Genomic DNA, 13,300 nt, shown 5'->3' with positions numbered 1-13,300 from the left:
CTGGAAATACCAATTAGAAAAGCAGGCTTTCACATTTTCTATGGAAGACTGAATACTTAAAGGATGACTACCAGTCATGTTCAGTTTACAAAGTCTTATAAAAATAATGCAGAAAGGCATTCTGTTTTTCCAATGAACCTGCAAGACAGTTGTCTCCGGCTGCATTCCTGTATTCTCCCCACTGCATTCTATTTTAACTTATCATGGTATCTCTGAGGATATGCCTCCATAATGTTCAAGGCTAGAACACACCACCAGGTTATCTAGTCTGACAGTTTTTTTTCAGGCACTCCTATATTTCAACTAGGCACCTTTTCAGCTGATGTGTATCTTCCATTAGGTAAACAATCATCTTCTGCAGACATCAGGGAAAGCAATATCCACCCTATACTGTGGTAGTTTATCACTCTTAGTGTTAAGAACATGTACCTCATTTTCAGTCCGGATTCAGTTAGCTTCAGCTCCCAGTCATTCATTCTTGTTAAACTCTTCCTACTAGATTAAAGGGAGCTATAGTAGCCAGAATCTTAGTACCCACAATAATAAAGTCACTTTTTTCTAAAGAGATGAATAGAACCCTTCATTCCTCTATGTGAAGAATATCCTTAATTTGTAAATAACCAGAGTGACTCTTTTCTGTTCTTTCTCCAATTTGGACACCATATCGACATGTGAGTTCCAGTCTTTCCAGTGCCTTGTACACAGGTGATGTGCGGCCATAGTCCATGTTCCCCATTGCAAGGTCTATAATTTCACGGCTGTATGAAAAAGTATCAACCTCAACTTGCCATTCACCTTGTCAGTTTTAAAGCGACTTTCCAGATGTAAATGTAAGTGGCAGTATAACACATGAGGCAGTAGGGAATTGGGCCCTTAGGTTAGAAAGACTATATTTGGGTGTCACAAGAGAGTATAACTCTGACTAATGGGATAAAATTAAGCAAGGGAAAATTTAGGCAGACTAGAATGAAATACTTCTTAACTGTGAGATCTATTAGGTTGTAGAATAATCTTCTGTGGGAATTGATGGAGGCCTAGTTACTTCAGACATTTAAAACTAAACTGGATAAAGCATTTGAAGATATTCTGTAAGGAATTATCCTGCATTGCCAGAGGGAAGGATTAGGTGACCTAGTAGGTCATTTCCATCTCCACTTTCTGTGATTTTGTTGTACAAAGCCCCACAAACAGGAAATTTTTATCAAAGTCAAGAGATGCCACTAAACCCTGTCTGTGTCAGAGAAAGAAGAGTGAATAACATCACATGCTGGTAACTGTGCAGGAATCCTAATCCAGCATTTCTGTGGGTTAGTAAATAAAACCAGTGCTGAAGGCTGGGTGCATAGTTTTTGTCTGAAAGCAGAAGCCTCCACTAAAGCAAAAATGTCAGGAAACAGCGGGTGAGTTATGAATAGGATCCAGGAGAAGAGGAGTAGGAAAGAAAAAATCAGGATGGGCCTGACATGCATAATAGTGTCATGAACAAGTTATTAGTCAGGAATGAATCAGCCTGTAGTATAGGAGATGAAACCTGAAGCTCCAGACAGCCAGCTGGGAAAACAAGGTGTTTTTTATAGGTTTTGGTGTATGGGCTTTGATTCATAAAATGCTATTACCGATTAAAATCATAGTTAAGATGAGACCAGAGAAGGGGTCTTTCCTAAGGGTTGTACAAACACACTGCAAGCCAAGCTATGGTGCCTGCAGAAAAGTACATGTGGATGAACAATCTAGCAGAGAAAGCTGTCAAAAGAATACCCATAATATCCTAGAGAAGGATCACACAGTTCTAAGGTCCATAACTTGATCTTCCTTTTTTTGTGTGTGCACTTTAATGTGATTTGTTCCTAAATTTGCTCTCAGCACATAACACACTCCCTTAATTATTGCTCTTATACAGTCATTTGTCTGCATGAGGCAACTCATTGCTTATTATTTCTGTTACTTTCTGTTACTTATTATTTCTGTTACTTATTATTTCTGTTACTTCTGTTACTCCTCCTAATCTCTCTAAACCTAGCTGCAAATAAATACGAGTTATAGGTTCCTGTACTGGATCTGGCTGGGATGGAGTTAATTTTCTTCATAGCAGCCTTTATTGAGCTGTGTTTTGGATTTGTGGCTCAACCACTGTTAACACGCCAGTGTTTTGGCTATTTCTTTTTTTTCCACTCTGCCTGCCCCCACCTAGCTGTGAATTGGTTGGGAAGGGACACAGCTGGGAGAGCTGACGCAAACTCACCAAAGGTATATTCCCTACCATATAATGTCATGCTAAGCAATAAAAACTGAGGGTAGAGGAAGAACAGGGGGAAGGGTGGCTGCTGTTTAGACTGTCTGGGCACTGGTCTGCTTGTGGAAGGTGGTGAGCAATTGCCACTGCATCACTTGTTTTTTTCCTCTTTCTTTCACTTATTAATCTATCTTTGCCTCGACCCACGAGTTTTCTCACTTTTGTTCTTCCTGTTCTCTCCCCCATGCTGTTGGTGGGTGGGGAGTGAGTGAGCAGCTGTGTGGGTGTTTAGCTGCTGGCCAGGGTCAACCCACTACAGTGTCTTTTTTTCGTTAACAAAAAAAGATTAAGCAAAGAAACAGTCAGACGGGGTTCTACCCCTCAAAACTCCTACTTTCCACATGTTGCAGCAGCCACTCTGAAAACAGGCCTGGACAATCCAAAACGCACAGTAACACATACGTGCACCCCAGTTGCTTACCACTGCAGTTTTTGCCTTTTCCTCATATTCTGTCCAATAAGCTACAAGAGAACTCATGAATAAGCATGTTTTGTTTTCTGTATGTGACCAGCCACTTTCAAAATACCTTGGGCTCTCTTGGTCTGGCTTCATGACTCCATTTTGCCCTTGTAAGCAGCCTAAATTGAGCCAGCTTCTGTACCTCACTGGCCCTTGCAGATCTGGCATTGAGGTCCTTCTGAAAGCACCCATCACCCTGCCGTCTGCTGACATCTATCGTGTGACATCTATCACATTAGGGAACATGAGACACGTGGCAGTGCCCAAGCTGGGCTGCTGAAAGCTGTCAGCACTTCAGTTATTTCCTAGCTGGAAATACACTTCTGGGAGTGGGCAGGGCAGAGCGAGGAGTTTCAAACCCTGCTCTTGAGAGGCAACAGAGATGGCTTCCTACAAATGTGTGCAAGCACAACCCATTTGCTCATCAGAAAAAATCTGGGATCAACATTTGGATCCCAGATGAAGCGTTCAATCCATTGCAGATGGATCAACCCAAAGCATTTCAAGCAGTGTGGTGTGCGTCTACTCCTCTAGATCAGTGGGTATGCCAAGAACGTTTTTTTCTAAGTGTAAGCTTATGTCATAAGGTATATTTTAATTTATTTTTACTTTTCTGGCAGGGCTGAAAGTACTGTCGTTCCAAAATGTTTCTTCTGGGAATATTGTCACATTTGGATGGCGTTCTAACATCTTTCTAACCATGACAGCAATAGGATAAGGAGCATGGGAAATAAGTAAAAGGTTCATCATTTCACCAGCAAACTCTTTAAATAGCCACATTTGAACGCAAACAACCAAAAACCCAAGCATATAGAATGAAAAAAAAAAAAAGATAATTGGCCACCAGGTGTCAGTAGTTGTTCTCTTGTAACGGATGGAATCCTATCAAGACTGCAAGGGGAATGGTTGAGCCAAGGAAGTCACAAAATTAAATGGATTGTTTTGTTGTTGCTCATATAAGGAATTTAAAAATGATCAGAGGATTTTGTCTTCCTGTCTGTATAGAGCACAAGAACAAAGAACACACTGTTGGTGTATAAAATGGTCTTTTTCCTCCATTTCCTATTAAATCATTGCCTTTTTTTTGCAAATTACAAAGATTGGTATTTAAAGCAAAGAAAGTACAGTTGATGAAAATGTATCTGTGGTCAGCCAATGTAAAAAGTCACTGGGACCTGGTAGGTCTTATTTGCTCTTGCTTGATCATCTCCACTCTGGCTCTGCCTACCTAATACTATAACATCCCTCCTTCAAAGCGTGATTAAACATAGACTTTCACCCCAGCTACGGGATCTCACTGGGTGACAAGGTAGTAAGAATAACCTGGTTAACTTGGTTCTGTGGCAATCATAAGACAATGTTTTCAATTTTTACGTCTAAGATTAACTTTTTTTTTTCATGACTGCAGAGCGAGTTCACTTGATTGTTACAGTGACATCATTAAAATGTACCTCGGTGTTTGTAATTTTAAACTCCCAGAGACTTTTCCTATTCAGGAGGCAAAGATTTAGTTTGGTAGCTAGAGAGACATCACCACTCCCCTCATCTGCTAACACTGCCTGGTGTGAAACATATGACATGGTATTATGCGTCATAGATATATCTTTATCATAGTCAGATCTTTATCAATGATCTCGACATGGGGATCGAGTGCACCCTCAGCAAGTTTGCAGATGACACCAAGTTGGGTGGGAGTGTTGATCTAATTGAGGGTAGGAAGGCTCTACAGAGGGATCTGGCCAGGCTGGATCGATGGGTTGAGGACAATGGTAGGAGGTTCAACAAGGCCAAGTGCTGGGTCCTACACTTGGGTCACAACAACCCCATGCAATGCTAAACGCTTGGGGAAGAGTGGCTGAAAAGCTGCCTGGAAGAAAAGGACCTGGGGGTATGGGTTGACAGCTGGCTGAATACGAACAGGCAGTGTGTCCAGGTGGCTAAGAGGGACAACAGCATCCTGGCCTGTATCAGAAATAGTGTAGTCAGCAGGACTTAGGGAAGTGATCGTCCCCCTGTACTTGGCACTTGTGGCTGCACCTCAAACACTGTGTTCAGTTTTGGGCCCCTCACTACGAGAAAGACACTGAGGTGCTGGGGCGTGTCCAGAGAAGGGCAACGAAGCTGGTGAGGGGTCTGGAGAACAAGTCTTATGAGGATCGGCTGAGGGAGCTGGGATTGTTTAGTCTGGAGAAAAGGAGGCTGAGGGGAGACCTTATCGCTCTCTACAGCTACCTGAAAGGAGGAAGTACAGTGGACAACTGGCCTGGGTGACATGTCTATACCTGAATTGCCCTTTGTGGAAAGTGGAGGAAAAGGCACTGACTATCCCTCTAAAGTGATTCTAAGACTTACCGTCAAAAAATGCTGCACAAGACCTAGGTATTTTTATTACCGTTATTATTTGAAATTATGCAGCAATAATGGGAAGGCAAGATCATCAATGACAGCCGAGCAGAGCTTTAGTTAGGAAATGGTGTGATGATCCAGGCTGACATTTTCATTGCTTTATAAGCTCATTTATTACCTATGCTATTTGTTGTGAGAACCAGAACAAAGTGGGAAAGGAGTTTGCAGCAATCAAACTTAAAGGCAAAGGCTGCATGTGAACATCATGAGTTTTTAGGAAAGCTGATACAAGGAGCAAAGAAGTTCCAGACTTGAGATTCTGAGAAAGGGACCATCAGGAAACACCCTGCAAGTAAACTATCAGTACCTGAGAACACCAATCTCTGCGTATTCATTTTCATGTAGGGCTGGGTGCTACATCTTTAACAGAGAGGGACCCCTTTCTCAGTCCGATTGCAGGCTGGAGCCCTCCAAGCTGATGCATCCCAATGTCCAGGAGCTTTGGGAGAGCCTGGCAAAGGCTTGTCTCTGCTGGAGATTTGGAGATGCAGCTCCTTTTTCATCCAGAATAGCGCTGGATAGATTTTTGTAAAATGTTTTGAAGTGTGGCTATGCCAGACCCTTGTGTCTGACAATTATGTTTGTTTAAGCAAGACCTCTGAGTTTGTAACAATGGAATTATCTATTTTTCAGGACAATTAACACAATGTTTTTGTACGAGCTGAAGGTCAGAGGATTAATGTGGTTTTATCTACAATGCATTTTTAAAAGCTAATTAAGAATCATTCAGTTCACTCTGTGCTAAAGACTGAGAACGTTTCACATTAGATGACTCTTGCTCCTCTGCAGCAGCAGAAAGAGAGAGAGAAAGGGAGAGGAATGGAGGAAGAGAGGAATGGAGAAAGAGTGAGCTGGCGTGCAAATAAATACATCACAGGGATGCACTTAATGGAGAACATTAAAAAATTCCATTCTGTTACCCCTAGAGATGAAATTTTCTCCTGGACATAAGGGCTAATCTAAAATATTAATCAGCAAAAATATTCATTATTTGCAATCACAAGCATTCCTTGTTAGAGGAGGAGAGGTGGAGAGGAATAGAGGGAAGCGCTGCTCTCAGAGCATTATTGTAGAGGCAGTTTTGTCACCTAGTGCTTACGGAGCATCTCTTCCTCTCTCTTTCTCTCTCTCTCGTGCCTGACAGCCTGCACACACCACCGTTCCTCTATGGGGAAAGCCTAGTTAACGGGCCTTCTGCCAGAGGTGAGTCTTCTGGGAGGAGATACGCGAGGGAGAGGAGCGGAGGTGGGATCGAGGTGCCAGGCAGCTGGCTTCTGGCAAGAAGGACCTGCCTGCTGGCACAGGGATGGGCATGGGTGGTGGTGAGGAGGCAGCGTGCCCTGCACGCGCCCCAGCTTCAGGGATTGCAAAGGTTGGGGGAAGAAAAATGAGACACAAAATCAGAGGCATCCAGAGGTAACGCGAGGATTTGAAAAGCAGGGGCGAGGAATTTGTTTTTAATGCAGTGGCCTCTGCCTAGCCTTTTAATGGGAAAAGGTAAGAAAATTGGAAGCTGTTCCTACACTCTTGCTTGTGGATGCTTATCGACGCTGCTGATTCAAGCGCTCTGAGGTTCATTTGCTGTGTCTGCCCAAAGCATGTAAATACTATCAGACGTTGAGGTACCTCATTTCAAAACCGGGCTATGCGCTACTATTCTGTTGATCAAATGTGGCAATTATTTCAGGCTTAAAACCTTTTAGGGATAACAATAGGTGCTGCCAATCAAAGCTAGAAAGTACACATGCATTCAAAGAGCAAGCTGAATGAGGAATAACAGCAACATGTGTAGCTAGAATATATTATGGATTACCATCGTTTTACACAAAGGCTAGTAAACTCTTCAAAATGCAGCAACCTACGGAGCTAATAAAAGGGACAGAAATGTGCGGATGTCTCGGTTTGTCTAATTTGTGTCTTTCTAGCATTGGTAGGATGACTCACTGGATTTAGCAACAGCTTGTGAAGATGAACATATTAATAACTTTATGCTGCAGCTCTGCCATAAAATGTAATCTTTTACAATTCTGTATTCTCAAGTGAAATACAAGCTTAGAACCAGAATAAAATTAGAGAAGATATTTGAATTGTCAGCTTATTTTCTTTTTAAATCTGTGTTCATACATTTAAATATGCAACTCAACTTGGAGAAGAGTATTCCCTTTCATCCCCATCCCTTCACCAGTGTGCCACTCCCTACTATAAAAGACTGGAACATATTTAAATATGGGGCTACCGGGATAGTACTCCAAGGTACTCTCTGTCATTCTGTGCATTTTTGTATTGTACCAAACGTAAATTAACATTTTCCTCCCCATCCATAAACACTTGAATAGACCATGTACAACTCAATGGCAAAGATGTTATGCAGACCACGTACGACTCAATGGCAAAGAAGCCAGTTGCGTATTGAAATTTGCATATGTAATCCACAATGTTAGTAAACAATGGGATATATATCCGTTCTGCTTTTGATAAAATTCAACAGATTTGAATGATTAGATAATTGAGCACAAGGCTTGCCTGGAGGACATAGTAACTATAGCTCTGAATCTTTCAATCCTATTTTAAACCTTTCTCCATGGTGTTAGGCATCACTCTAGTCTACAGAAAGGTTCATCTGAATACTTGATGGCTTGTAGAATGTTATATAGAAAGTGTCTAACAAATCAGAAAGTAGAACCAGTGTTCCTAGGAATTCAGATGATGACAAAACCACTAGACTGACCAATTTGTTTCTCCTTGATTTTAATGAGACATGATTTTAATGAGACACTTTCACAGGCTGTGTCACTTACTGGAGACATGTTTGCATTTGTGCATTAAACATACTTGCAAATTTACTGAAATAACGGGACAGAAAAGTTACAACAAGTTTAGTGTAGACAAGACACAAATGTTAATTTCTAATCTTTTTGAAAAATTTATCTTTTTATGCTAAATAGCATCAAATGCAATTGATTAGGTTCAGGACATTCACTAACTTTATTTTTAACTTTTTAAATAATTATTTGCTGTGTGTGCGTAAAGTCTCAGAAAGATAAATATCTATTTTCTACCACATTAAGTGGTTTGATATGTTGATCTTCTATCTATTACTTAAAATGAGCTGAATTTGTGAAATAATTTGTGCAAAAAATTATGCACTCCATTCAATCTTTCCATGCCATGCACCCTTTGAAATTACTTATGCTCTTTATTGATTTAGCGTATAAGAGAAAGCAGTGTTTCTAATGTTTTTGTAAAAATACATATATGCATTTATATAATGTGCATAAATTACTATAAATACATAATATAATGAAAAAACCTTACACACACATATATATAAGTATACTATGATGTCTCTCACTCTGTCTTGGATTCTTAAGTGATAATGAATTACATACACCCCTATCTCAAATGCTTAAAACCTGAAAATGCTTACACTAAATAGTCAGATATCTACTGCTGATAAAGACACTTCAATTTCTTACCTGCTTTTTTAATTTCAGGGACAGCTGTCTTCTCATGAGCTTTCTCTTTTTTCCCGTCTTTTTCTAAGATTTAATTAAAGAAAGTAATTTAATATGCTAGAACTCTGAATCATATACTCAAATATGCAGTCAGCCAAGTCCTGGTGGGCACGTGCTGAAAAAACTGTGACTTATTTGGGAGTTTAGTTCAGATTATTCCTTTATAGCACTTGCACCCAACTAGCCACAGAGCAATCAGCTGAAAATGAAAATTAATCAGTATGCATCAACTATGGATGATTTGGACCCTTAATAATTCATCAAAGGCTGGGCAAAAATCATCAGTGCATGAATGTGGTACCTTTTAGCTTAAGCTCCAGTAGCAATGAGATCATTAAAAAATAATGAATGACACAAATATTTTCCCATGAAAGCAAGACCTTAGTGGATTTTAGATGCTTCCTGGCAATGAATGATCCAAAATATTATTTATATGGATATCAAGGCTTTGCAGGTTTGTCACTGCAAGTTTTGGTTGTGATTCTATAAAATGAATAAATAAATCTACCCCATGTTCAGAAAGTGGTGTACCGTGCACTGCATGATATCTCCCATGAGTTTTGTGTGTGGCAGTGTCACTATGTCCTGCTATATATCGTGAGTCCATTAAATTGTTTAACAAGCCCATAGATGACCACCAAACGGGACTTTTTATTTGTCAGAAAAAGGGTTTAGAAAATATCAGACACTGAACACATCGGACGTCAGATACTGAAGAAGCGGTAACATGCAAATAGCGTCTAAGCAACTAAGAGAAGGACGATACAGAGCCAGAAGCATAGGATTAACCGAACAAAAAACAATGACATCTGAGCCAGGAGCAGGAGTAAAAGCTGAATGAGGCCAATAAGAAACATTCCCAAACCATACCTTTCTTCTTTGTTTCAGTCAAAGCCCTCTTTACATCAGTCTTTTTCTTTTCTTCTTTTCTCTCTAAAAAAGGAAACAGAAGTTCAGCTGACTGCTTTTACATATCTATATATATATACACACACACTCACTCACACACATGTATATATATATATTTAGGATCGGAATCCTTGACTGACTGCAATAGGTTCTAGATTTGATAAGCTTGTCACTCAGGCAGGAGTTTACTATCAGCAGCTCAGTTATACAGCTTAATACTCAGAGAGTGAATGTGGCGCTAAGGGTAGAACTGGAAGCAGTATGTACACCAGATAATTACTTAAATAAGTACTAATTCAAGAAATTATGCCCATTAACCTGGTGTAACTAAGAGTTTATTGTGGTGATTCAGTAGCCATGCACCTGTTCTGCTTCTTTTATAAAATCTGACTGAATGGCAGCAAAACTTGCAAGTGGTACTTGGGAATAAGTGAAGAATGCCATGAAAAGCCTGCATATATAATATATCTTTATAACGCTTTTTATGAATTGAACCTTTGAAACTGTCATTACAGGACTTCTGTTATTCATGGAGAATTGCAGCTAAAGCACCATCTACAAATGAACATGACTTGTTCTTTTAAAAGCATCTGCCTCTGTTTTGTCAATTAATTGGACAACAGTAGGAATAAAGATATTTTTTTCTTATTTTACAAAAGCTACAACAATTTAATTACTTATTCCATGAATGTTATTAATTAGAAAATTGAGAGTTCAGTAGAGGAAATGAGGAAGATATAATTCTTATTTTTCCTTTGGGAAATGAATCCCTGTTTTGATGGGGAAGAATACAAGAGTACAGGAACAGCTAATCTAAATGCTTTTTTTAACTGCTCATTGACAAAAAGCCAAATTTGTTACCTTCTGTTTGTGCCGCATGGCTTTGTCTGTTGATGTAGCTAGCGGAACTATAGTTTTCTTTTTGTGATGTTTTACTGTTATGAATGCGGATAAGTTCTATTACTATACAAAATGGCACAACCACAGGACCATAAGCCTTTAAGTGAGAGTCTTTTCTTTACTTGAAAAATATTTAAGGTGTAGGAATATTTTCTGAAGCCAGCAGATCCAAGACGCAAGTATACTATTATCCCTTGCATAAATTAACATGAAGATAAAGGAAAATTGAATAAAGTTACTTTTCACTTCTCTAGCTACCACAATAGACTTTTCTTCTGCATGAAAAAATATATACAAACAGGGAATGAAAAAAAATTAATTGAAATACTGCACAGCGTGTTTCCTAAACCAAAACAAAATATGCGTAGGTTTGATAGAAAAATTGTTATTTTCATCGAGTACATGAATTCCACAGTCTGTCCGTGGTGATTTCATAAATAAAGTTATTTTGCCTGTTGTGGAGGCAATATTCAGGGTCTCCAAACCATACTTCTGCTGATTTTCTGACAATAGTGTTTAACGTTAAGCATCTTCTTGACATGTTCCAGTTCTTTCTTGTTTAAACAGATTTGTTCGTTGCGTTCCCCTTGTTACTGTCTAGACAAAATGAAGCAGAAAATCCTTGCATATGTTTTACAGAATGTTTCTCCCGGTGTTTTGTGCTTAATTCTCCCTGATGAAACCCTAAGCGTAATGGACTTCAAGCTACAAATTCCTTGTGTCGTGAGCGTGCTTTATGACACTCAGGTTTCTTAAGCACGTATAGAGCATCAGAGTAGTGCTGATCCTCCACAAGCTTGTTTGGAGCTTCATTGTCTTGTATAAGTTAATATTTTTGTTGTTGTCTCTCTCTCTCTTCGATGTACTGTTCCAGAGACTCATGCTACAGACCATGGCTGCCTCCCCAAAACAGAAAACTCTTAGCCTCAGATTACACACAAGCTGTTCCACAGCTCCATTTTCCTCTTCCGCCTATGACTTTTCAGTATTTCATTTCCAAATGCAATGTACAGCACTTCTAATTTCTAAAATGTCATTTAGTTGTTTGCTCATTCTGCCTGATTGAACCAAAACTGTTGAACATATCAAATCTATCAGTTACCGCCAGAAATAAAGCTTCTTTCTAACTTTCTTACTTCCAGTAGCCTTTACTGCTAGTAACTAGAGACTGAAGTGCTAGTGGTACTTCTATGATTTCCATTTTTGTCTGAGTGCCTCAATTCTGCTGGAGCTGTTAACAGCTCTGCTCTTCCAGTTAGATTAATTTTTCTGCTTCCTTATACTTCTGGTGCTAGGTGATGCACAGGAATAATTTGTATGCCCAAGGTCCTTACAACCAACAAGATTCTCTCTAATCGAAGGCCATTTCTGCCTTTGAATTTGTAGCATTTTGCATGCTTCTGGGGCCCAGAGAAGCCATATGAAATCTGCTCCAAGTTTCATAGCAAGGTTCAGAGCCATACGTGTCTTGAGAGCCATGAGCTGAGACATGGAGCTTTGAGAATTGGAGCTTTGTATGGAGGATGTACAGTTAGTAGCAGGATTTTTTACTGCAAATAACCTAAAGCACAAGGAGACTACATCCCTGGCTGCAGAGTTGTTATTGCTAAGTCATTCCACCAATTAATTCCACTGACATAATTTTCTTCCATCAAGCTCTCAAGTTGCAATATTCAGTGTCCAGGGAGCCTAGAGACATCTAGATTCGTTATGAATTTTCTAGAGGACGATTGCATAGAGGTATTAAAGGAATGTGGCCCCTATTTCCCACTGGCACTGACTAATGCAAGGTATGCACCCTTGGTCAAGTCTGAGAAAAAACATCAGAGGGCTTCCGTTCACGTCTCAGCTGCATCTGGCCCCACTGATGTCCCTCACAGCGACTACTGACAAAAGTTTATGTAAATGAGAAGGACGGACTCGGTAAATGGATATTATGGAAAGAGCTATTTCCGATTTAAGGAAGCAATCCCATTTCTTGAGTAAATTTATTTCCTCTCAATTTGAGTGTCTCACATTTAGATTGTTGCATATTAAGTGTATATTTAACACCAGCAAAACCTATCGTTTCTGAAGCAGTAAATGCAGTGGGTTTTCTCCAGATATGTACACAGCTAAATTAAGAGGCAGAACAAATAATTAAATAGGAACTTACACAGGTCTTTTGCACTGTAAAATATGTACCCCATCTGTTGATTGAAAGTAGTTATATTTTTTTAGCTAGAAACAGGAACAGGACTACAAATGTCCATGGGTCAGCTGCATAAAGAGGGATCATAATATGGGTGAACAGTGGGTTACAAAAGGAAACACAAGGTGTTTTTGATGATTCAGGGTTGACTACAATATGGAATTCAAGTGCAATTGACTATTAAAAAAACTATTGCTATTGTTACTATTTCTTGATAATGTAATTAATGCTATAGTTTTACCAGGAGCACTAGTCCTGAACCCCATTTTACGTACAGGGTGTAAGTGATATGTGTACAAAAAGACCTCACCTTCAAAAGCCTGCAATGCATTTATAAGAATGAAATAGGATTATAAGCAGATGGAAGAGTAAAAGTGACAGAATCAGTCAGCAAGACAGCAATGGACTTTGCATTTAGTCAAGTTTCTTCTGTAGAATCTACACAAAAGTGGAGTTTTATGTAGTTTAAGGAGGAATCCAGTGAGCATGAGAAGTGTGGATTTGAACAGTGATGTGCTATTGAATGAGAAATTCAGGTAATTTTTTTTTCCTGGGGGAAAAAAAAAAAAGGAGCAGCATAGAATAGTTTTCTTGGGAAGTGACTGGATCAAAGAGAACAGCCCTAA

At 39.5% G+C, this 13,300-nt stretch overlaps 1 protein-coding gene across 1 annotated transcript in view; it reads right to left on the bottom strand.

The window, feature by feature from the left end:
• TRDN (triadin) overlaps positions 1-13,300 on the bottom strand; it is a 229,748-nt gene that overhangs the window by 109,643 nt on the left and 106,805 nt on the right. The window contains exons 14-15 of the mRNA XM_074580841.1: positions 9,545-9,607; positions 8,636-8,698 (exon numbers count right to left, since the gene is read on the bottom strand). Of these exons, the coding sequence (XP_074436942.1) occupies positions 8,636-8,698; positions 9,545-9,607 (126 nt within the window). The remainder of the gene's footprint in view (positions 1-8,635; positions 8,699-9,544; positions 9,608-13,300) is intronic.

Source organism: Larus michahellis, chromosome 3 (genome assembly GCF_964199755.1).
Source record: "Larus michahellis chromosome 3, bLarMic1.1, whole genome shotgun sequence".
Lineage (NCBI taxonomy): Eukaryota > Metazoa > Chordata > Aves > Charadriiformes > Laridae > Larus > Larus michahellis.
This window is presented reverse-complemented; position numbering and strand designations above follow the sequence as displayed.